The sequence below is a fragment of the Oncorhynchus gorbuscha genome, linkage group LG13 (assembly GCF_021184085.1).
Source record: "Oncorhynchus gorbuscha isolate QuinsamMale2020 ecotype Even-year linkage group LG13, OgorEven_v1.0, whole genome shotgun sequence".
Classification (NCBI taxonomy): domain Eukaryota; kingdom Metazoa; phylum Chordata; class Actinopteri; order Salmoniformes; family Salmonidae; genus Oncorhynchus; species Oncorhynchus gorbuscha.
Genome location: NC_060185.1, coordinates 99800852 through 99825647, shown reverse-complemented (window position 1 = coordinate 99825647; position 24796 = coordinate 99800852). Strand labels below are relative to the sequence as shown.

Below are 24796 nucleotides of genomic sequence, written 5' to 3'. Positions count from 1 at the left end.
AGACCATCAGACTGCTGAACAGCTTCTACCCCCAAGCCATCAGACTGCTGAACAGCTTCTACCCCCAAGCCATCAGACTGCTGAACAGCTTCTACCCCCAAGCCATCAGACTGCTGAACAGCTTCTACCCCCAAGCCATCAGACTGCTGAACAGCTTCTACCCCCAAGCCATCAGACTGCTGAACAGCTTCTATCCCCAAGCCATCAGACTGCTGAACAGCTTCTACCCCCAAGCCATCAGACTGCTGAACAGCTTCTACCCCCAAGCCATCAGACTGCTGAACAGCTTCTACCCCCAAGCCATCAGACTGCTGAACAGCTTCTACCCCAAGCCATCAGACTGCTGAACAGCTTCTACCCCCAAGCCATCAGACTGCTGAACAGCTTCTACCCCCAAGCCATCAGACTGCTGAACAGCTTCTACCCCCAAGCCATCAGACTGCTGAACAGCTTCTACCCCCAAGCCATCAGACTGCTGAACAGCTTCTACCCCCAAGCCATCAGACTGCTGAACAGCTTCTACCCCCAAGCCATCAGACTGCTGAACAGCTTCTACCCCCAAGCCATCAGACTGCTGAACAGCTTCTACCCCAAGCCATCAGACTGCTGAACAGCTTCTACCCCCCCAAGCCATCAGACTGCTGAACAGCTTCTACCCCCAAGCCATCAGACTGCTGAACAGCTTCTACCCCCAAGCCATCAGACTGCTGAACAGCTTCTACCCCCAAGCCATCAGACTGCTGAACAGCTTCTACCCCCAAGCCATCAGACTGCTGAACAGCTTCTACCCCCAAGCCATCAGACTGCTGAACAGCTTCTACCCCAAGCCATCAGACTGCTGAACAGCTTCTACCCCCAAGCCATCAGACTGCTGAACAGCTTCTACCCCAAGCCATCAGACTGCTGAACAGCTTCTACCCCCAGCCATAAGACTGCTGAACAATTCATCAAATGGCCACCGGACTATTTACATTGACCCCCCCTCTTTGTTTTTACACTGCTGCTACTGGCTGTTTATTATCTATCCATAAATCAATCACAAAGTCAATTTACCCCTACCTACATGTACACTTTACCTCGACTAACCTGTACCCCCCGCACACTGACTCGGTACCGGTACCCCCTGTATATAGTCTCATTATTGTTATATTATTGAGTTACCTTATTTTATTTTTTACTGTAGTTTATCTAGAAAATATTTTCTTAACTCTATTTTCTTAAAACTTGTTGGTTTTAAGGGCATGTAAGCATTTCACGATAAGGAGCATGTTGTTATCGGCGCATGTGACAAATAAAAGTTGATTTGATCATGAGATAAATAAGTTGTGATCTCGACATAATGAGGGGAAAAAATATGTATTAATTTGTCCTCTCTGGACTTCTTACAGACCTTCAACAGGCAGGCAAACATTTCAGTCCTTTGCTAGCTGTGTTCGAATACCCATACTAACATACTGTATACTACATACTTAATGAGTACATACTGCATGGTATATACTATTATTTAATTTGAGTATACTGTAAACAAACAGTATTCTTTCAGTTGAGCGTTCTAGCGCTTCGCCTGTCTACCAGAAGGTGATGCGGTTGCTATGCAACCTAGACATTTTACGGTGTCAGGTGTGTTCATAAATTCAACCTGGAGCACCACAGTTCGCAAATCCAGAGCGAGTTGTCAGCTTGTCTGTTAGTAAATGAGGTGGACACTGGCAGGAGGAGTCGTGTCTCAATGACAGTCAAGCACCCAGGCTAACTGGATAACGTTTGCTAGCTATTACTTCCTGACACAAATGAGTGACCACCTCACTCCCGACTATTTTCCTCGCCCCTGGCAGAGCTGGCTCGGCTGTTTACATTTTATCCAGAGTGTTGGTGACTGTAACTGTGCTGCTGGCAACAATTCAATTACACTTTTTGCTTTCTTTACTGACACCGACCATATTCAACTGATGTTGAGCATTTGTAAATGCATCAGTTATTCGGCATTCAGAGAGTTCTCTGAAATCGGGAGACAGAATTAACAAAGTCCATTGAGAAAGCACAACAACTATACCATTTAGTTAAGAATGATGTAAATAATCAAGTCAATAAACGTTGGATAGTTATATTATAGTTCATATACTACCTGGAAAATTCTATGTATTAGTAACCAACTACCGTTAGGTACCTAACAGTAACTAACATACCAGTACATACTGCTGTATGGATAGCGTAACTAACAAACTGTCAGCCAACATAAAGTGTAAGTAACTTTTAAAGTCATTACTTTATTACATTGCTCAACATGTTCTTAACATTTGTCATAATTAGTTAAAGCAATGGATTTGTAGCCGCTCTGGTCGGACTTCAACTGCATTATTTCCGCCATTTCCTTCAAATGTGCAAACCATGTGAAGCCACGTCAATTTCCTGAAGAAGTGCATTATGGCCCCTAACGTACGGAAATACGTGTCAACCTCATATTTTGGAGATTTTAGTACGACATCGGGGAACTTTTGGCATACTAACTATATCCATACTATGACCAATAATCATACTATATACCCAATCACGTTACAAATAGTGTGGTTTAGTATGAGTATTTTAACACAGCTCTACGGTCTGGTTTAATTTAAAAGACAGGAAAGAGAATCTTTCAACCAGGAAGTGAATTCAACCAATAGGATTCTGGCAAAGCGTCCTAAACTGACGTCACTCCGGTAACGATGAACAACCTGTAGGATTGTAGAGAAATCCGTGCTGATTTTTCCGTTAACTCAATTGTTTTAATATACTCATCAAATAACGTGCAAACATCATGGTTTTCGATGTGAGGAGGTGAGTAAAAGGATTTTGGTTCAAAATTCTCAGGCTTAAATTACACTCGTAATATTTTTTTTTACAATTGTCTTCTGTGCATGTAGACAATCCCCTGCCATCCTCTTGTTCTAAGTTTACGAGCCAACAAGTTAACGGTATGATAGTTGCTACAACAAGGTACTATTATATTGTATCTGCGGGCAGCTGCAGTTTTATTGGGTCAGTAGATTGTCCAAAAAGTATACCCGTTTTGCCTGAAGAGATGCCCATTCAGACGAACTATTTAGCATCTAGGCTAACAGGCTATCATCATGAAAAACACTAATAAAAGGCACTTTAACTTTTAATTGTGAAATAAAACTTAATAGGCTATATTACACATACGTTAAATTATAGGCTATTGTTGTCTTACATTGTATTATTTATGCAGTATGTTATTTATTTTGTAAATATCCAAATACTTTTTTTCTCTCCTTTTGTTGGACCATTTAATATCAGCCATTGTTTCTGTCATGACCTATGCTTTCACCTATATTATGATTGTACTTCGGTGCACGAAGGAGAGCGGATGAGGACTCATGTGTAGGATGTAGAGTACTGGTTCATACTCTGTTGGACCTACAGCGCCAACAGACTGCGGTCACACACGTTATACCAGGCTGGTCTCATAGACTAGAAGTAACATAGTAAAAGTAAATCCGGGACACTCAAATTAGTAAACTAATACTACATTAACAAAAGTATGTAGACACCTGCTCGTCAATCACCTCATTCCAAAAGCATTAATATGGAGTTGGTCCCCCCCCCTTTGCTGCTATAACAGCCTCCACTCTTCTGGGAAGGCTTTCCACTAGCCGTTGGAACATTGCTGCTATAACAGCCTCCACTCTTCTGGGAAGGCTTTCCACTAGACGTTGGAACATTGCTGCTATAACAGCCTCCACTCTTCTGGGAAGGCTTTCCACTAGATGTTGGAACATTGCTGCTATAACAGCCTCCACTCTTCTGGGAAGGCTTTCCACTAGATGTTGGAACATTGCTGCTATAATAGCCTCCACTCTTTTGGGAAGGCTTTCCACTAGATGTTGGGACATTGCTGCTATAACAGCCTCCGCTCTTCTGGGAAGGCTTTCCACTAGATGTTGGAACATTGCTGCTATAACAGCCTCCACTCTTCTGGGAAGGCTTTCCACTAGATGTTGGAACATTGCTGCAGGGACTTGCTTCCATTCAGCCACAAGCAGTAGTAGGTTGGGCGATTAGGCCTGGCTCGCAGTCGGCGTTCCAATTTATCCCAAAGGTGTTTGAAGGGGTTTAGCTCAGGCCAGTCATGTTCTTCCACACCGATCTCAACAAACCATTTCTGTATGGACCTCGCACGGGGGCATTGTCATGCTGAAACAGGATAGGGCCTAACCCAAACTGTTGCCACAAAGTTGGAAGATCAGAATCGTCTAGAATGTCATTGTGTGCTGTAGCGTTAAGACTTCCCTTCGCTGGAACTAAGGGGCCTGAACCATGAAAAACAGACCCAGACCATTATTCCTCCACCAAACTTTACAGTTGGCACTATGCATTGGGGCAGGTAGTGTTCTCCTGGCATCTGCCAAACCAAGATTCGTCCATTGGACTGCCAGATGGTGACACGTGATTCACTGCTCCAGAGTCCAATGGCGGCGAGCTTTACACCACTCTAGCCAATGCTTGGCATTTCACATGGTGATTTTTGGCTTGTGTGCGGCTGCTCAAACATGGCAACACATTTCATGATGCTCCCGACAAACTGTTATTGTGCTGACTATGCTTCCAGAGGCAGTTTGCTGGGTCCTGATGATTTTTACTTGCAAAGTGCTTCAGCACTCGGTGGTCCCGTTCTGTGAGCTTGTGTGGCCTACCACTTTATGGCTGAGACGTTGTTGCTCCTAGATGTTTCCTCTTCACAATAACAGCCCTTATAGTTGACCGGGGCAGCTCTATCAGGGCAGAAATTTGACCAACTGACTTGTTGGAAAGGTGGCATCCTGTGACAGTGTCACGTTGAAAGTCACTGAGCTCTTCAGTAAGGCCATTCTACTGACAATGTTTGTCTATGGAGATTGCATGGCGGTGTGTTAGATTTGATGAAATGGCCAAATCCACTCATTTGAAGTGGTGTCCAAATACTTTTGTGTATATATATATATATATAGTGTATGTTACGTTTGGTATGGTTACATAAGACCGATAGTTACTTAAGGCAAAAACGAAAGTAGGGTGGTGGATGAAGGGGCATATGACATCAACGTCTAGTAATCCATAGGTTGCAAGTTCGAAACTCCTCATGGACAACTTTAGCATTTTACCAACTTTTCAACGAGTTACTTTTTAGCTACTTTGCAACTAGTTAGCATGTTAGCTAACCCCATAGCCTAGCCAACGTTAGCCACCTAGCTAGAATTTGTGAAAGAAAATCATACATTTTGCAAATTCATAACCTGTACTGTTTTCCAATTCGTAACATATTATACGAAATAGATGGACATCCATAAATTAACACATACCATAAGAAACATTACATATAGTAAAAGTAGTGGTTCAGATTTATGTACAGAATAATACGAAATGTTCTGAGCCCAGGCTGGGTATACCGTTCCAAATCCCACAGCCATTGTTTGCACACTGCTTGTCATCAGGACTGGGACTTGCCTGGCTGCCTGAGCTGTAAGAGCGGCTTCAAGTTGTGTAATGTTGAATCAAGATAATCATTCTACCCGACACGACCCTGGTAAGTGCCATGTGTACTTTAGAACCTGCTGTGTTGCGTCAAGACAGTCGTACCTTAAATACCGACCCACCTGTGAGACACCTCGTTATGGGAATGTCGCTGATACTGGTTTTGTCCAAAATGACACTATCCCCTACATATTGCACTACTTTTGACCAGGGCCCTGTAGGGCAGTGGTTCCCTACTCCAGTACTCACAGCAGTACAGTTTGTTGTAGCCCTCGACAAACACACCTTATTCTACTTGTTAACTAATCATCAGGCCTTCAATGAGTTGAATCAGGTGAGTTTATCCAGGGCTACAACACACAGTGTACTGTTGTGCGTACTGTAGGACTGGAGCTGGGAACCACTGCTGTTGGGAATTGGGGGAGGCATTTTAATTCCCAAACACAGGGGAAGATCAGAGTTTACTATGAGTTAACAATGATCTGAAGTTGAAAGACCTTTTTTGGAATGTGAACATTTAACAATCTCATTTAGAATGTGTGGCCCCACTCCACATCCAACTAGCTAGCTGCCCCACTCCACATCCAACTAGCTAGCTGCCCCACTCCACACCCAACTAGCTAGCTGACCCACTCCACATCCAACTAGCTAGCTGTCCCACTCCACATCCAGCTAGCTAGCTGTCCCACTCCACATCTAGCTAGCTAGCTGTCCCACTCCACATCCAACTAGCTAGCTGCCCCACTCCACACCCAACTAGCTAGCTGCCCCACTCCACATCCAGCTAGCTAGCTGACCCACTCTACATCCAGCTAGCTAGCTGCCCCACTCCACATCTAGCTAGCTAGCTGTCCCACTCCACATCCAACTAGCTAGCTGTCCCACTCCACATCCAACTAGCTAGCTGCCCCACTCCACATCCAACTAGCTAGCTGTCCCACTCCACATCCAGCTAGCTAGCTGTCCCACTCCACATCCAGCTAGCTAGCTGTCCCACTCCACATCCAACTAGCTAGCTGCCCCACTCCACATCCAACTAGCTAGCTGTCCCACTCTACATCCAGCTAGCTAGCTGCCCCACTCTACATCCAACTAGCTAGCTGCCCCACTCCACATCCAGCTAGCTAGCTGCCCCACTCTACATCCAACTAGCTAGCTGTCCCACTCCACATCCAGCTAGCTAGCTTAGCTGTCCCACTCCACACCTAGCTAGCTTAGCTGTCCCACTCCACACCCAGCTAGCTAGCTGTCCCACTCCACACCCAGCTAGCTAGCTGTCCCACTCCACATCCAGCTTGCTAGCTGTCCCACTCCACATCCAGCTAGCTAGCTGCCCCACTCCACATCCAGCTAGCTAGCTGCCCCACTCCACATCCAGCTAGCTAGCTGCCCCACTCCACATCCAGCTAGCTAGCTGCCCCACTCCACATCCAGCTAGCTAGCTGCCCCACTCTACATCCAGCTAGCTAGCTGCCCCACTCTACATCCAGCTAGCTAGCTGCCCCACTCTACATCCAGCTAGCTAGCTGTCCCACTCCACATCCAGCTAGCTAGCTGTCCCACTCCACATCCAGCTAGCTAGCTGTCCCACTCCACATCCAGCTAGCTAGCTGTCCCACTCCACATCCAGCTAGCTAGCTGTCCCACTCCACATCCAGCTAGCTAGCTGTCCCACTCCACATCCAGCTAGCTCGCTGTCCCACTCCACATCCAGCTAGCTCGCTGTCCCACTCCACATCCAGCTAGCTAGCTTAGCTGCCCCACTCCACACCCAGCTAGCTAGCTGTCCCACTCCACATCCAGCTTGCTAGCTGTCCCACTCCACATCCAGCTAGCTAGCTTAGCTGCCCCACTCCACACCCAGCTAGCTAGCTGTCCCACTCCACCAGCCAGCTAGCTTAGCTGTCCCACTCCACACCCAGCTAGCTAGCTGTCCCACTCCACATCCAGCTTGCTAGCTGTCCCACTCCACATCCAGCTTGCTAGCTGTCCCACTCCACATCCAGCTAGCTTGCCGCCCCACTCCACATCCAGCTAGCTTGCCGCCCCACTCCACATCCAGCTAGCTAGCCGTCCCACTCCACATCCAGCTAGCTAGCCGTCCCACTCCACATCCAGCTAGCTAGCCGTCCCACTCCACATCCAGCTAGCTCCACATCGAGCTGCCCCCCACTCCACATCGAGCTAGCTAGCCGCCCCACTCCACATCCAGCTAGCTAGCCGCCCCACTCCACATCCAGCTAGCTAGCCGCCCCACTCCACATCCAGCTAGCTAGCCGCCCCACTCCACATCCAGCTAGCTAGCCGCCCCACTCCACATCCAGCTAGCTAGCCGCCCCACTCCACATCCAGCTAGCTAGCCGCCCCACTCCACATCCAACTAGCTAGCCGCCCCACTCCACATCCAGCTAGCTAGCTGTGCCAGAGAACTCAACACGTCAAGACCATGTTTCACTCCACATCCAACTAGCTAGCTGTCCCAGAGAACCCAACACGTCAAGTGCACGTTTCAAGCAGGAAGGTAAACCGTCTACTTATAAAGACAGAAAAACGGTTTGCATGTAGCTTAGTCAGTGTATGGAGAAGTCTGAGGTGGAGCTCTCCAGCCAGTCACTTCAGAGGACGTGGGCTACTTGGGCTGGATAGTGGTAAGAGGCGACGGGCCATACGGGGGAGGTGTGGAGCGGATACTGTAGCCTCTGTGGTGGCCTCCTGGTATGACCTGCAGAGACGGTGGCACAACTGCTGTCGGAAAAAATACACATACATCTTCTTTATTATTACATTTACATTTACATTTAAGTCATTTAGCAGACGCTCTTATCCAGAGCGACTTACAAATTGGTGCATTCACCTTATGACATCCAGTGGAACAGTCACTTTACAATGGTGCATCTAAATCTTTTAAGGGGGGGGGGGGGTGAGAAGGACTACTTTATCCTATCCTAGGTATTCCTTAAAGAGGTGGGGTTTCAGGTGTCTCCGGAAGGTGGTGATTGACTCTGCTGTCCTGGCGTCGTGAGGGAGTTTGTTCCACCATTGGGGGGCCAGAGCAGCGAACGGTTTTGACTGTTTTGGCTGAGCGGGAACTGTACTTCCTCAGTGGTAGGGAGGCGAGCAGGCCAGAGGTGGATGAACGCAGTGCCCTTGTTTGGGTGTAGGGCCTGATCAGAGCCTGGAGGTACTGAGGTGCCGTTCCCCTCACAGCTCCGTAGGCAAGCACCATGGTCTTGTAGTGGATGCGAGTATTATCTATACTAAACAACAATACAAACACATGAAAAGTGTTGGGCCCATGTTTCATGATCTGAATTAACAGATCTCATTTCTGGGATCAAAAAGCTTTTATTCTCTCAAATTTTGTGCACAAATTTGTGCACATCCCTGTTTGTGAGCATTTCTCCATGGCCAAGATAAACCACACCCGTCGGGTTGATCGATTATCTAGAAGCTGATTAAACAGCATGATCATTACACAGGTGCACCTTGTGCTGGGGACAATATAAGCCAAAAAGCCTCTAGAATTTGCAGTTTTGTCACACAACACAATGCCACAGCTTTCCCAAGTTTTGACGGGGCGATGTAGTTGGCATGCTGAGTGCAGGAATGTCCACCGTAGCGGTTACCAGATAATTTAATGTTAATTTCTCTACTATAAGCCACCTCCAACGCTGTTTTAGAGAATTTGGTAGTACGGGCCTTACAACCGCAGTCCACGTGTAACCATACCAGTTCAGGACCTCCACATCCGGCTTCTTTGCTTGCGGGATTTTCTGAGACCAGCCACCCAGACAGCTGATGAAATGGTTCCGTAGTAGTCTAGAGCAGTGTTTCCTGGTTCCGTAGTAGTCTAGAGCAGTGTTTCCTGGTCCCGTATTTGTCCTAGAGCAGTGTTTCCTGGTTCAGTAGTAGTCGAGAGCAGTGTTTCCTGGTTCAGTAGTAGTCGAGAGCAGTGTTTCCTGGTTCAGTAGTAGTCGAGAGCAGTGTTTCCTGGTTCAGTAGTAGTCGAGAGCAGTGTTTCCTGGTTCAGTAGTAGTCGAGAGCAGTGTTTCCTGGTTCAGTAGTAGTCGAGAGCAGTGTTTCCTGGTTCAGTAGTAGTCGAGAGCAGTGTTTCCTGGTTCAGTAGTGTAGTCGAGAGCAGTGTTTCCTGGTTCAGTAGTAGTCGAGAGCAGTGTTTCCAGGTCCCGTAGTAGTCTAGAGCAGTGTTTCCTGGTCCCGTAGTAGTCTAGAGCAGTGTTTCCTGGTCCCGTATTTGTCCTAGAGCAGTGTTTCCAGGTCCCGTATTTGTCCTAGAGCAGTGTTTCCAGGTCCCGTATTTGTCCTAGAGCAGTGTCTCCTGGTCCCTAGAGCAGTGTTTCCTGGTCCAGTAGTAGTCTAGAGCAGTGTTTCCTGGGTCCTAGAGCAGTGTTTCCTGGGTCCAGTAGTAGTCTAGAGCAGTGTTTCCTGGGTCCAGTAGTAGTCTAGAGCAGTGTTTCCTGGGTCCAGTAGTAGTCTAGAGCAGTGTTTTCTGGGTCCAGTAGTAGTCTAGAGCAGTGTTTCCTGGGTCCAGTCTAGAGCAGTGTTTCCTGGTCCAGTAGTCTAGAGCAGTGTCTCCTGGTCCTGTAGTAGTCTAGAGCAGTGTTTCCTGGGTCCAGTAGTAGTCTAGAGCAGTGTTTCCTGGGTCCAGTAGTAGTCTAGAGCAGTGTTTCGTGGGTCCAGTAGTAGTCTAGAGCAGTGTTTCCTGGGTCCAGTAGTAGTCTAGAGCAGTGTTTCCTGGTCCTGTAGTAGTCTAGAGCAGTGTTTTCTGGGTCCAGTAGTAGTCTAGAGCAGTGTTTCCTGGGTCCAGTAGTAGTCTAGAGCAGTGTTTTCTGGGTCCAGTAGTAGTCTAGAGCAGTGTTTCCTGGGTCCAGTAGTAGTCTAGAGCAGTGTTTCCTGGGTCCAGTAGTCTAGAGCAGTGTTTCCCAGTAGGTCTAGAGCAGTCCTGGGTCCAGTAGTAGTCTAGAGCAGTGTTTGGGTCCAGTAGTAGTCTAGAGCAGTGTTTTCTGGGTCCAGTAGTAGTCTAGAGCAGTGTTTCCTGGGTCCAGTAGTAGTCTAGAGCAGTGTTTTCTGGGTCCAGTAGTAGTCTAGAGCAGTGTTTTCTGGGTCCAGTAGTAGTCTAGAGCAGTGTTTTCTGGGTTAGTAGTCCAGTGTTTCCTGGGTCCAGTAGTAGTCTAGAGCAGTGTTTTCCTGGGTCCAGTAGTAGTCTAGAGCAGTGTTTCCTGGGTCCAGTAGTAGTCTAGAGCAGTCTAGAGCAGTGTTTCTGGGTCCAGTAGTAGTCTAGAGCAGTGTTTCCTGGTAGTAGTAGTCTAGAGCAGTGTTTCCTGGGTCCAGTAGTAGCATAGAACACAGTCTTGATGTGTTATTGACTTCCAGTTTTAGTAGCAAATGAGCAACTATCTGGTCTTCCTGTACAATGAGGCCAATGCTGACCCTACACATCTTCCTGTACATTGAGGCCAATGCTGAATGGTGTGAGATGGTGTGGGTGTGTGTTTTCAGATGTTTGGTGTGTCTTGTGTACTTTTCCATGTGGCTGTCTGTGTGTTGGGGGTTAATAGGTCATTGCTGGGGTCAGATTTCAGGAATGTGTGAGTCTGGGCCTGTTTATCATGGCTGTGTTTCAGAGCTAACATTCCACTGCTCTTCAGTAATGCTGCAAAGTATTCTGGGAATATAAAATGTGCTGAAAATCCCCCCCTCTCTCACCACCACTCTCCTCTCCTGTCTCGCTCTCTCTTTCAAATAACTTTGCCAAATATCTCAAGCATAGGTTGGTCACTTTTTGTCTAAATTTGGTACACAGAAGCTTGGTTAAACAGAATGCCACCGGTTGGCCTATAGGTGGCGCTGTTAAAAGCAGTCTCACTTAAATCCTCATATCCAAATTTAGAACCAGAAGTGGTGTTTAAATGACCAAATTCGGCCCATTTCTTTTAACCTAGTTTGAGAAAACTAAGGGATTGCTCAAGTGTTTCCTGGTCCCGTAGTAGTTTTGACAAATCAAAAATCTGATTTTTACGGCATGTGGTATTGATATCTCTAAAAAAACAAGGGAACTATTAACAACTTTCTTTACATTTTTATTTTATCTTTTTTAACCAGGCAAGATCAGTAAAGAACAAATTCTTATTTTCAATGACGGCCTAGGAACAGTGGGTTAACTTGCCTGTTCAGGGGCAGAACGACAGATTTGTACCTTGTCAGCTCGGGGTTTTGAACTTGCAACCTTCCGGTTACTAGTCCAACGCTCTAACCACTAGGCTACCCTGCCGCCCCATGACATCACAATACCCCGTAATGACATCACAATACCCCGTAATGACATCACAATACCCCGTAATGACATCACAATACCCCATTATGACAAAACAAAAACAGGTATTTTGACATTTTTATGTCAAATGTATTATAATAAATAACATAAATAACTTATTTACAGAAGTATTCTGACCCTTTGCTACTAGACTCGAAATTGAGTTCAGGCGCATCCTGCCCACCTATGTAACACTCGAGCTCAAAATCATCTGCACACTTCGTCTCCTTATGAACCAACACCTCAGATTCATCCAGATTTAGTATTTAGAGATTTAATGGTTTTGAGAAAGAAACAAATTAGGGGAAAATGGGATCCCAGAAGTCCTAACGTTTTTGCAGTCATCATATATATTCAGTATCAGTCAAAAGTTTGGACACCAACTCATTCCAGGGTTTTTCTTTATTCTCACTGTTTTCTATGTTGTAGAATAATTGTGAAGACATCAAAACTATGACATTTCACATATGTAGTAACCAAAAAAGTGTTAAACAAATGAAAATATATTTGAGATTCTTCAAAGTAGCCACCCTTTGCACTCTTGGCATTCTCTCAACCAGCTTCATGAGGTAGTCACCTGGAATGTATTTCAATGAACCTAGAGGCTAGCGTCCCACCTCTCAACAGCCAGTGAAACTGCAAATTCAAAACAACAACAGTAGTACCATCATTAAAATTCCTCAAACAGACGTATTTTACACCATTTTTAAAGATAAAACTCACGGTATTCCAACCACAGTGTCAGATTTCAAAAACTATTTTCGGCGAAAGCAGAACATATGATTATGTTAGGTCAGCAACTAGTCACAGAAAAAGACTGTCATTTTCCAACGAAAGGGAGTACATGTTTTGTTCGGTAAAGTAAATAATTATATCCAAAAATCTGATTTTACATTGGCGCGTTACGTTCAGTAGTTCCAAAACATCCAGTGATTTTTGCAGAGAGCCACATCAATTTACAGAAATGCTCATAAAATGTTGATGAAAATAGTATTATGCACAGAATTATAGATACACTTCTCCTTAATTAATGCAACCGCTGTGTCAGATTTAAAAAAACTTTACCGAAAAAGCAATAATCTGAGTATATTTTTGGTATATATCGGCGGAATTAATCGAACAAAAGGACAATTTGTGATGTTTATGGGACATATTCCACAACAATGTAGCTTTAATTTGCTATCTTGCATGTGTGATTTAACGAAAGTTTGATTTTTATAGTAATTTGTTTGAATTTGGCGCTCTGCATTTTCCCTGGCTATTGGCCAGGTGGGATGCTAGCGTCCCACATATCCCAGCGAGGTTAACAGGCGTGCCTTGTTAATTTGGACAATATATTTCCTTTTTAATTGCGTTTGAGCCAATCAGTCGTGTTGTGACAAGGGTGTTATACAGAAGATTGCCCTATTTGGTAGTATTTATATATAAACTAAATAAGTAATGCTTTTAAGAATGATTCACTGCTACATTACAAGATAACCAACCAACAGCTCAAGACTAAACTTCACTCGCATCATTCTTGTGATATTGAGAGATAATCAAGGTAATGCTCTCAGTGATTGCACCTAAAGGACGATAGGTCGTACATGATAGAGTGCCTAAAGTTGCACCTAACTGATTTTGTGTCCTTTCTGTCATCTTGTGAACCCCGTTCATTGCTGTTTTTTTTTTCCTAACCCCTCCCTCTTTCTCTTCCATTAGGTTGGATATCTACAGGAAAGTACCCAAAGACCTGACCCAGCCCACGTACACAGGAGCTGTGGGTGAGTAGCCCTCCACACACACACACACACACACACACACACACACACACACACACACACACACACACACACACACACACACACACACACACACACACACACACACACACACACACCACTTATCATGGTTCAGCTAGTCTACTCACCTGTCAGAGTTCATGTATGTGCAGTCGTGGCCAAAAGTTTTGAGAACAACAGAAATATGAATTTTCACAAAGTTCGCTGCTTCAGTGTCTTTAGATATTTTTGTCAGATGTTACTATGGATACTGGAGTATAATTACAATACTTTCACAAGTGTCAAAGGGTTTTATTGACAATTACATGAAGTTGGTGCAAAGAGTCAATATTTGCTGTGTTGACCCTTCTTTTTCATGACCTCTGCCATCCTCCCTGGCATGCTGTCAATTAACTTCTGGGCCACATCCAGACTGAAGGCAGGTGCTCCATCATGCTGGAAAAGGCATTGTTTGTCACCAAACTTTTTCTGGATGGTTGGGAGAGGTTGCTCTCGGAGGATGTGTTGGTAACCATTCTTTATTCATGGCTGTGTTCTTAGGCAAAATTGTGAGTGAGCCCACTCCCTTGGCTGAGAAGCAACCCCACTCATGAATGGTCTCAGGATGCTTTACTGTTGGCATAACACAGGACTGATGGTAGCGCTCACCTTGTCCTCATCCGGACAAGTTTTTTTCTGGATGCCCCAAACAATCGGAAAGGGGATTCATCAGAGAGCCCAGTCCTCAGCAGTCCAATCACTGTACCTTGTGCAGAATATCAGTCTGTCCCTGATGTTTTTCCTGGAGAGAAGTGGCTTCTTTGCTGCCCTTCTTGACACCAGGCCATCCTCTAAAAGTCTTAGCCTCACTGTGCGTGCAGATGCACTCACGCCTGCCTGCTGCCATTCCTGAGCAAGCTCTGCACTGGTGGTGCCCTGATCCAGCAGCTGAAGCAACTTTAGGAGATGGTTCTGGCTCTTGCTGGACTTTCTTGGGGCCCTGAAGCCTTCTTCACAACAATTGAACCGCTCTCCTTGAAGTTCTTGATGATCCGATAAATGGTTGATTTAGGTGCAATCTTACTGGCAGCAATATCCTTACCTGTGAAGCCCTTTTTGTGCAAAGCATTTGAAGGCATGTGTTTCCTTGCAGGTAACCATGGTTGACAGAGGAAGAACAATGATTCCAAGCTTCACCCTCCTTTTGAAGCTTCCAGTCTGTTATTTGAACTCAATCAGCATGACAGAGTGATCTCCAGCTTTGTCCTCATCAACACTCACACCTGTGTTAACAAGAGAATCACTGACACCATGTCAGCTGGTCCTTTTGTGGCAGGGCTGAAATGCAGTGGAAATGTTTTTTGGGGATTCAGTTCATTTGCATGGCAAAGAGGGACTTTGCAATTAATTGCAATTCCATCTGATCACTCTTCATAACATTCTGGAGTATATGCAAATTGCCATCATACAAACTGAGGCAGCAGACTTCGTGAAATTTCATTTTTGTGTCATTATCAAACCTTTTGGGCACAACTGTACCTGTCACCTCGTGGTTCTGCAGGTCTACTCACCTGTCAGAGTGCAGGTATGTTTACATACACCGTAGCCAATTAGTTAGAGAATTAACTAACTAATTGAAAAAAATCTCAATTCTCTAACTTTTAATCACCAGAAACAGCTTTTGCCTGCAATCTAGCATCATCGAATTGGGCATAATGATTGTCAAAAATAAGTCAGTTAAGAACACATTCTTATTTTCAATGACGGCCTGGGAACAGTGGGTTAACTGCCTGTTCAGGGGCAGAACGACAGATTTGTACCTTGTCAGCTGGGGGTTTGAACTCGCAACCTTCCGGTTAATATATATATATATATAGCAGCGTAGCCTAGTGGTTAGAGCGTTGGCCGCTGTATGGCCCTCAACAATAGAGCTCATCGTGAGGGGCCGCTGTAGCTTGTGGGTCTTGGGCTCACAGGTGGCGCTGCAGTCTAAGGCACTGCATCTCAGTGCTAGAGGTGTCACTACAGACCCTGGTTCAGAGGTCTAAGACATCTCAGTGCTAGAGGTGTCACTACAGACCCTGGTTCAGAGGTCTAAGACATCTCAGTGCTAGAGGTGTCACTACAGACCCTGGTTCAGAGGTCTAAGACATCTCAGTGCTAGAGGCGTCACTACAGACCCTGGTTCAGTGGTCTAAGGCACCACATCACAGTGCTAGAGGTGTCACTACAGACACCCTGTTTCCAATCCAATTTGTATCACCCCCGGCCGTGATTGGGAGTCTCATAGGGCGGCTAACAATTGGCCCAGCATCGTCCGGGTTTGGCTCGGTGTAGGCCGTCATTGTAAATAATAATTTGTTAACTGACTAGCCTGGTTAAACAGATGTTAAATAAATACATTTTTTAATTAAAAAATAAATAAATTGCCACATCCAAAATCTCCCCCCCACCTTGCAAGAGAACCATTCTAACTGCCCCCCCGGTCCCTGAACTTCCTTATTAAACACATGGCACCACTGGCTAGGTGGATACCTGTCATTACTCAGGGGAAACACACATGTGTAAGAGAATGATAATGATTTCTTGTGCCCCGCCCCCTCTGCCCTCAGGCATTCTAGAACTGTCAGTCAGTCCTCTGGCATTCTAGAACTGTCAGTCAGTCCTCTGGTATCCAGTGGAATCTTTTGTTTCTTTGTTCTGTCATGTTGTTTTCCTGTTTCGTCACCAGGCTGTCACAGTGTCGGGCGCCTGACAGTGATTATACACTGGGATTACTAGGAGATCAACTATGTGGTTGTTTTGTTTGTTTCCTAATCATTACCAGCATTGATTCATCATTGGCCCATCCCTGATGACATCAAGGCAGAATGTAAACACTGTTGACATTCAAATGTATTTATAAATCCCTTCGTACATCAGCTGATATCTCAAAGTGCTGTACAGAAACCCAGCCTAAAACCCCAAACAACAAGCAATGCAGGTGTAGAAGCACGGTGGCTAGGAAAAACTCCCTAGAAAGGCCACAACCTAGGAAGAAACCTAGAGAGGAACCAGGCTATGAGGGGTGGAGATTATAAATCTAGAGAGGAACCAGGCTATGTGGGGTGGCCAATCCTCTTCTGGCTGTGCTGGGTGGAGATTATAACAGAACATGGCCACAATGTTCAAAAGTTCATAGATGACCAGCAGGGTCAAATAATAGTAATCGCAGTAGTTGTTGAGGGTGCAGCAAGTCAGCACCTCAGGAGTAAATGTCATTTGGCTTTTCATAGTTGATCATTAAGAGTATCTCTACCGCTCCTGCTGTCTCTAGAGAGTTAAAAACAGCAGGTCTGGTACATGTAGCACATCCGGTGAACAGGTCAGGGTTCCATAGCCGCAGGCAGAACAGTTGAAACTGGAGCAGCAGCATGGCCAGGTGGACTGGGGACAGCAAGGAGTCATGCCAGATAGTCCTGAGGCATGGTCCTAGGGGCTCAGGTCCTCCGGGAGGGGAGGGAGAGAGAGAATTAGACAGAGCATACTTAAATTCACACAGGACACAGGATAAGACAGGAGAAATACTCCAGATATAACAGACTGACCCTAGCCCCTCGACACAAACTACTGCAGCATAAATACTGGAGGCTGAGACAGGAGTGGTCAGGAGACACTGTGGCCCCATCCGATGACACCCCCGGACAGGGCCAAACAGGAAGGATATAACCCCACCCACTTTGCCAAATCACAGCCCCCACACCACTAGAGAGATATCTTCAACCACCAACTTACCATCCTGAGACAAGGCCGAGTATAGCCCACAAAGATCTCCTGCCCTCTGACATCACCGGAGGCAGGTCACATTCTGATGTCATTGAGGCTGAGTGAGTCTCTCTCTCGCTCTCTCTAGTCTTTTCCAACTCTATTTTGACCACTGACCCCTACAGAATGTACTCAGAGGGGCACCCCTTGTCTTTTTGTGAAGACTAAATGCTATTTAATTAGTGTAAAGAAACATGGCACAGATTCCATGTATTATACCAGATGGTAGGATACCATATTGATACCATATTATTTCTAGTACTTACAGTAAGTAGCCATTTCTTTCATATCGATAAGGAATGGCTATGCTCCATTGTTTTCCTCTGGTAGAACATAGTGAACTCCCTATAGCCCCGCCCTCCTCCCTATAGCCCCTCCTCTCCCCCTCTTCAGACCTTCCTCTCCCCCTCTACACACCTTCCTCTCCCCCCTCTACACACCCTCTCCCCCTCTCCCCCCTCTCCCCCTCTACACACCTTCCTCTCCCCCTCCACCCTTCCTCTCCCCCCTCTACACACCTTCCTCTCCCCCTCTACACCCTTCCTCTCCCCCTCTACACACCTTCCTCTCCCCCCTCTACACACCTTCCTCTCCCCCTCTACACACCTTCCTCTCCCCCTCTACAGACCCTGGTCCGCTAGGCTACACGCCGGTACGCTGGGCTACCTGCCGGTCCGCTGGGCTGGGCTACCCGCCGGTCCCCTGGGCCGCCGGTCCCCTGGGCTGGGCCCCTGGGCCGCCGGTCCCCTGGGCTCCCCTGGGCTGGGCTACCCGCCGGTCCCCTGGGCTGGGCTACCCGCCGGTCCCCTGGGCTGGGCTACCCGCCGGTCCCCTGGGCTGGGCTACCCGCCTGTCCCCTGGCCTGGGCTACCCGCCTGTCCGCTGGGCTGGGCTACCCGCCGGTCCGCTGGGCTGGGCTACCCGCCTGTCCCCTGGGCTGGGCTACCCGCCGGTCCGCTGGGCTGGGCTACCCGCCGGTCCGCTGGGCTGGGCTACCCGCCGGTCCGCTGGGCTGGGCTACCCGCCGGTCCCCTGGGCTGGGCTACCCGCCGGTCCCCTGGTCCGGGCTACCCGCCGGTCCCCTGGTCCGGGCTACCCGCCGGTCCCCTGGGCTGGGCTACCCGCCGGTCCCCTGGTCCGGGCTACCCGCCGGTCCCCTGGTCCGGGCTACCCGCCGGTCCCCTGGTCCGGGCTACCCGCCGGTCCCCTGGTCCGGGCTACCCGCCGGTCCCCTGGTCCGGGCTACCCGCCGGTCCGCTGGGCTGGGCTACCCGCCGGTCCCCTTGGGCTGGGCTACCCGCCGGTAGGCTGGGCTACCCGCCGGTCCCCTGGGCTGGGCTACCCGCCGGTCGGCTGGGCTACCCGCCGGTCCGCTGGGCTGGTACTCAGCCGCTGGGCTGGGTCTCTCCTACCACTCTGATATTGCAAATACATTTAAAACAGTATCATTCTTTTAAAACACCCCTCACTGTGATGATCAATTTGAATAAAGCCGTTCAACAACAGGATGAAACTGAGTGGAAAACATGGTCACAGCGATTTCTAAGGCGCTGATTAATTCAAAACACTCATTACCATATTAGAGCTGATGCATAGGTTTATGAGCCCAAGTCCCCGCCTCCCCAAAAAATGAAATTAAAATACTGGTCCGTGCCATTGTACAGTATGTCCGAATGGCTTACCGCCGGTCCCCTTCTTACACATGACAGAGGAACGTGTGAATGAGATTAACAAAGTCCCCTGTGATGCTCCCGCCGGTCCCCTGGGCTGGGCTAAGGCACCCTGGTTCGAATCCAGGCTGTATCATAATCGGTCCCCTGATTGGGAGTCCCATAGGGCAGGGCAATTGGCCAGCGTTGGCCGGGGTAGGCCTAGTCTGGGGTAGGCCTAGTCTGGGGTCCCCTGGGCTGGGCTGGGGTAGGCTGGGCATTGTAAATAAGAATTTGTTCTTAATTGACTTGCCTGGTTAAATAAATGTTACGTTTTAAGAAAAGGGCTACACTGAGCAGAGGGGGCTAGAACGGAGGAGGAAGAGCAGCATGTCTCTCCTACCAGATATTGCAAACATTTAAAAGCAGCATCATTCTTTTAGAACAGACTGTGAAGATCAGGATTTGAATAAAGCATGTTCTCAGAGCAGAGGATGAAGAACGGAGGAGGAAAAGCATGGTACTCAGAGCAGAGGGGGAAGAACGGATTAGGAAAAGCACTCATTACCAGATTAGAGGGGATGAACGGAGGTTTAAGAGCCCAGTCCCCGCCTCATGTGTACTCAGAGCAGAGGGGGAAGAACGGAGGAGGAAGAGCAGCATGTGTACTCAGAGCAGAGGGGTGAAGAACGGAGGAGGAAGAGCAGCATGTGTACTCAGAGCAGAGGGGGGATGAACGGAGGAGGAAGAGCAGCATGTGTACTCAGAGCAGAGATTGGGATGAACGGAGGAGGAAGAGCAGCATGTGTACTCAGAGCAGAGGGGGCCTAGAACGGAGGAGGAAGAGCAGTCATGTGTACTCAGAGCAGAGGGGGAAGAACGTCAGGAAAGAGCAGCATTTGTTCTTAATTGCAGAGGGTTAAATAAATGTTAGGAGGAAGAGAAATGTCACTGAGCAGAGGGGGAAGAACGGAGGAGGAAGAGCAGCATGTCTACTCAGAGCAGAGGGGGAAGAACGGAGGAGGAAGAGCAGCATGTCTACTCAGAGCAGAGGGGGATGAACGGAGGAGGAAGAGCAGCATGTCTACTCAGAGCAGAGGGGGATGAACGGAGGAGGAAGAGCAGCATGTGTACTCAGAGCAGAGGGGGATGAACGGAGGAGGAAGAGCAGCATGTGTACTCAGAGCAGAGGGGGAAGAACGGAGGAGGAAGAGCAGCATGTGTACTCAGAGCAGAGGGGGAAGAACGGAGGAGGAAGAGCAGCATGTGTACTCAGAGCAGAGGGGGAAGAACGGAGGAGGAAGAGCAGCATGTCTACTCAGAGCAGAGGGGGATGAACGGAGGAGGAAGAGCAGCATGTGTACTCAGAGCAGAGGGGGAAGAACGGAGGAGGAAGAGCAGCATGTGTACTCAGAGCAGAGGGGGATGAACGGAGGAGGAAGAGCAGCATGTGTACTCAGAGCAGAGGGGGATGAACGGAGGAGGAAGAGCAGCATGTGTACTCAGAGCAGAGGGGGAAGAACGGAGGAGGAAGAGCAGCATGTGTACTCAGAGCAGAGGGGGAAGAACGGAGGAGGAAGAGCAGCATGTCTACTCAGAGCAGAGGGGGAAGAACGGAGGAGGAAGAGCAGCATGTCTACTCAGAGCAGAGGGGGAAGAACGGAGGAGGAAGAGCAGCATGTCTACTCAGAGCAGAGGGGGAAGAACGGAGGAGGAAGAGCAGCATGTCTACTCAGAGCAGAGGGGGATGAACGGAGGAGGAAGAGCAGCATGTCTACTCAGAGCAGAGGGGGATGAACGGAGGAGGAAGAGCAGCATGTCTACTCAGAGCAGAGGGGGATGAACGGAGGAGGAAGAGCAGCATGTCTACTCAGAGCAGAGGGGGATGAACGGAGGAGGAAGAGCAGCATGTCTACTCAGAGCAGAGGGGGATGAACGGAGGAGGAAGAGCAGCATGTCTACTCAGAGCAGAGGGGGATGAACGGAGGAGGAAGAGCAGCATGTCTACTCAGAGCAGAGGGGGATGAACGGAGGAGGAAGAGCAGCATGTGTACTCAGAGCAGAGGGGGATGAACGGAGGAGGAAGAGCAGCATGTCTACTCAGAGCAGAGGGGGAGAGGGTCTCAGCCCAAAATCCTTTATTGGGTTTAATAGCAGTGTGTATCGCTCAATAAACAAATCTAACTGTGGACCTTCCTCTCCTCTCCTCTCCTCTCCTCTCCTCTCCTCTCCTCTCCTCTCCTCTCCTCTCCTCTCCTCTCCTCTCCTCTCCTCTCCTCTCCTCTCCTCTCCTCTCCTCTCCTCTCCTCTCCTCTCCTCTCCTCTCCTCTCCTCTCCTCTCCTCTCCTCTCCTCTCCTCTCCTCTCCTCTCCTCTCCTCTCCTCTCTCCTCCACAGTGTCCATTATCTGCTGTGTCTTCATGTTGTTTCTGTTCCTCTCTGAGCTGAAGGGATTCATAGCCACTGAAATGTAAGTACGTGCGCACACCTCTACCTCCACTGACACATTAAATACTAAAAGTACCTGATGAGCACATGTTTTCCTGGTTTAAATCCCAGAGACATTCAGTGGAAGTTAATCAAACTCTCTATTGTTCTGGCTCTTGGTCTTCATCTGGGGTTTCCCCTAAAACACACAGAAATACCCCCCCACATCCAGAGGTATGAACAGACGTCATTCATAGACAATCAACCGTAAGTACAGTACAGCACCATATCTCCTGTCTTAACCACAGGTCTCGGGTCAGGTTACCTTCACTCCGTGTCGTCTGAGATACCGGCCACACTCGTCTCCACTCAACTGTTGATTTAAAAAAACAATGTTTTATTTCACCTTTATTTCACCAGGTAGAACAGATCACCTTTATTTAACCAGGTAGACCAGATCACCTTTATTTAACCAGGTAGACCAGATCACCTTTATTTAACCAGGTAGACCAGATCACCTTTATTTAACCAGGTAGACCAGATCACCTTTATTTAACCAGGTAGACCAGATCACCTTTATGTAACCAGGTAGACCAGATCACCTTTATTTAACCAGGTAGACCAGATCACCTTTATTTAACCAGGTAGACCAGATCACCTTTATTTAACCAGGTAGACCAGATCACCTTTATTTAACCAGGTAGACCAGTTGAGAACAAGTTCTCATTTACAACTGCGACCTGGCCAAGATAAAGCAAAGCGGTTTGACACAGAAAACAAAACAGAGTTACACATGGAGGTAACAAAACATACAATAATACAATAGGAAACTCTATATACAGCAAATGAGGTAGGATAAGAGAGAGGTAATAAGGTAATAAATAGGCCATAGTGGCGAAGTAATTACAATTTAGCATTTAAACACTGGAGTGATAATGTCCAGAAGATGAATGTGCAAGTAGAGATACTGGGGTGCAAAGGAGCAAGATAAATAAATAAATACACTATGGGGATGAGGTAGATAGATGGGCTGTTTACAGATGGGCTATGTACAGGTGCAGTGATCTGTGAGCTGCTCTGACAGCTGGTGCTTAAAGTTAGTGAGGGAGATGTTAAGTCCATGGTGAAGATGTACTTGGTTTTCCTAACGGTTTTACTATTACGTTGACGCCCACATATCTGACTCCAAATCAATTATTTGGGGACTTCATCTCCCCTTCTATATCTGTATCGCCGTCAGCTGATGCCATGACGACATCTAGTTGACAGCTGATCTTCCCGGGGTCCATACACACAACAAAAATACATTATAGACATAAGAGTTTTACCCTTTACAATGTTGATTAGGGACATCATCTGTCCTTACAATGCTAGACTAATCTGTGTTGGTTCTGGACCATCTATCCTTACAATGCTCGACTAATCTGTGTTGGTTTGGGACCATCTATCCTTACAATGCTAGACTAATATGTGTTGGTTCTGGACCATCTATCCTTACAATGCTAGACTAATCTGTGTTGGTTTGGGACCATCTATCCTTACAATGCTAGACTAATCTGTGTTGGTTCTGGACCATCTATCCACTCCCTCTGGGCTTCACGTGTGAAATGTAAAAAATGCCCAAAATCTAATTATTTCCTTTTGTTTTAAAGACGTAACAAAGACAGAAACGTAACGAGTGTTGCTCAAGAATGAGGATGTCATGTGTTCATTCTGATGCTTTGTGACTCGTCTGGTGCCGTAACTAACATGGAGACATCTCTCTGATGGGATATTATGCTAACATAAAGACATCTCTCTGATGGGATATTATGCTAACATAAAGACATCTCTCTGATGGGATATTATGCTAACATGGAGACATCTCTCTGATGGGATATTATGCTAACATGGAGACATCTCTCTGATGGGATATTATGCTAACATGGAGACATCTCTCTGATGGGATATTATGCTAACATGGAGACATCTCTCTGATGGGATATTATGCTAACATGGAGACATCTCTCTGATGGGATATTATGCTAACATGGAGACATCTCTCTGATGGGATATTATGCTAACATGGAGACATCTCTCTGATGGGATATTATGCTAACATGGAGACATCTCTCTGATGGGATATTATGCTAACATGGAGACATCTCTCTGATGGGATATTATGCTAACATGGAGACATCTCTCTGATGGGATATTATGCTAACATGGAGACATCTCTCTGATGGGATATTATGCTAACATGGAGACATCTCTCTGATGGGATATTATGCTAACATGGAGACATCTCTCTGATGGGATATTATGCTAACATGGAGACATCTCTCTGATGGGATATTATGCTAACATGGAGACATCTCTCTGATGGGATATTATGCTAACATGGAGACATCTCTCTGATGGGATATTATGCTAACATGGAGACATCTCTCTGATGGGATATTATGCTAACATGGAGACATATCTCTGATGGGATATTATGCTAACATGGAGACATCTCTCTGATGGGATATTATGCTAACATGGAGACATCTCTCTGATGGGATATTATGCTAACATGGAGACATCTCTCTGATGGGATATTATGCTAACATAAAGACATCTCTCTGATGGGATATTATGCTAACATAAAGACATCTCTCTGATGGGATATTATGCTAACATAGACATCTCTGATGGGATATTATGCTAACATGGAGACCTCTCTCTGATGGGATATTATGCTAACATGGAGACATCTCTCTGATGGGATATTATGCTAACATGGAGACATCTCTCTGATGGGATATTATGCTAACATAAAGACATCTCTCTGATGGGATATTATGCTAACATGGAGACATCTCTCTGATGGGATATTATGCTAACATGGAGACATCTCTCTGATGGGATATTATGCTAACATAAAGACATCTCTCTGATGGGATATTATGCTAACATAGACATCTCTGATGGGATATTATGCTAACATGGAGACCTCTCTCTGATGGGATATTATGCTAACATGGAGACATCTCTCTGATGGGATATTATGCTAACATGGAGACATCTCTCTGATGGGATATTATGCTAACATAAAGACATCTCTCTGATGGGATATTATGCTAACATGGAGACATCTCTCTGATGGGATATTATGCTAACGGAGACATCTCTCTGATGGGATATTATGGAACATGGAGACATCTCTCTGATGGGATATTATGCTAACATGGAGACATCTCTCTGATGGGATATTATGCTAACATGGAGACATCTCTCTGATGGGATATTATGCTAACATAAAGACATCTCTCTGATGGGATATTATGCTAACAT

General features: G+C 46.9%; 1 protein-coding gene across 1 annotated transcript in view; it reads left to right on the top strand.

Moving 5' to 3' along the window:
- Window positions 1-2660: 2660 nt before the first annotated feature.
- ergic1 (endoplasmic reticulum-golgi intermediate compartment 1) overlaps window positions 2661-24796 on the top strand; it is a 57978-nt gene continuing 35842 nt past the window's right edge. Inside the window, 3 exon segments of the mRNA XM_046296257.1 lie at window positions 2661-2817; window positions 13544-13605; window positions 21452-21532. Coding sequence (XP_046152213.1) covers window positions 2798-2817; window positions 13544-13605; window positions 21452-21532 — 163 coding nt within the window. The 5' untranslated portion in view covers window positions 2661-2797.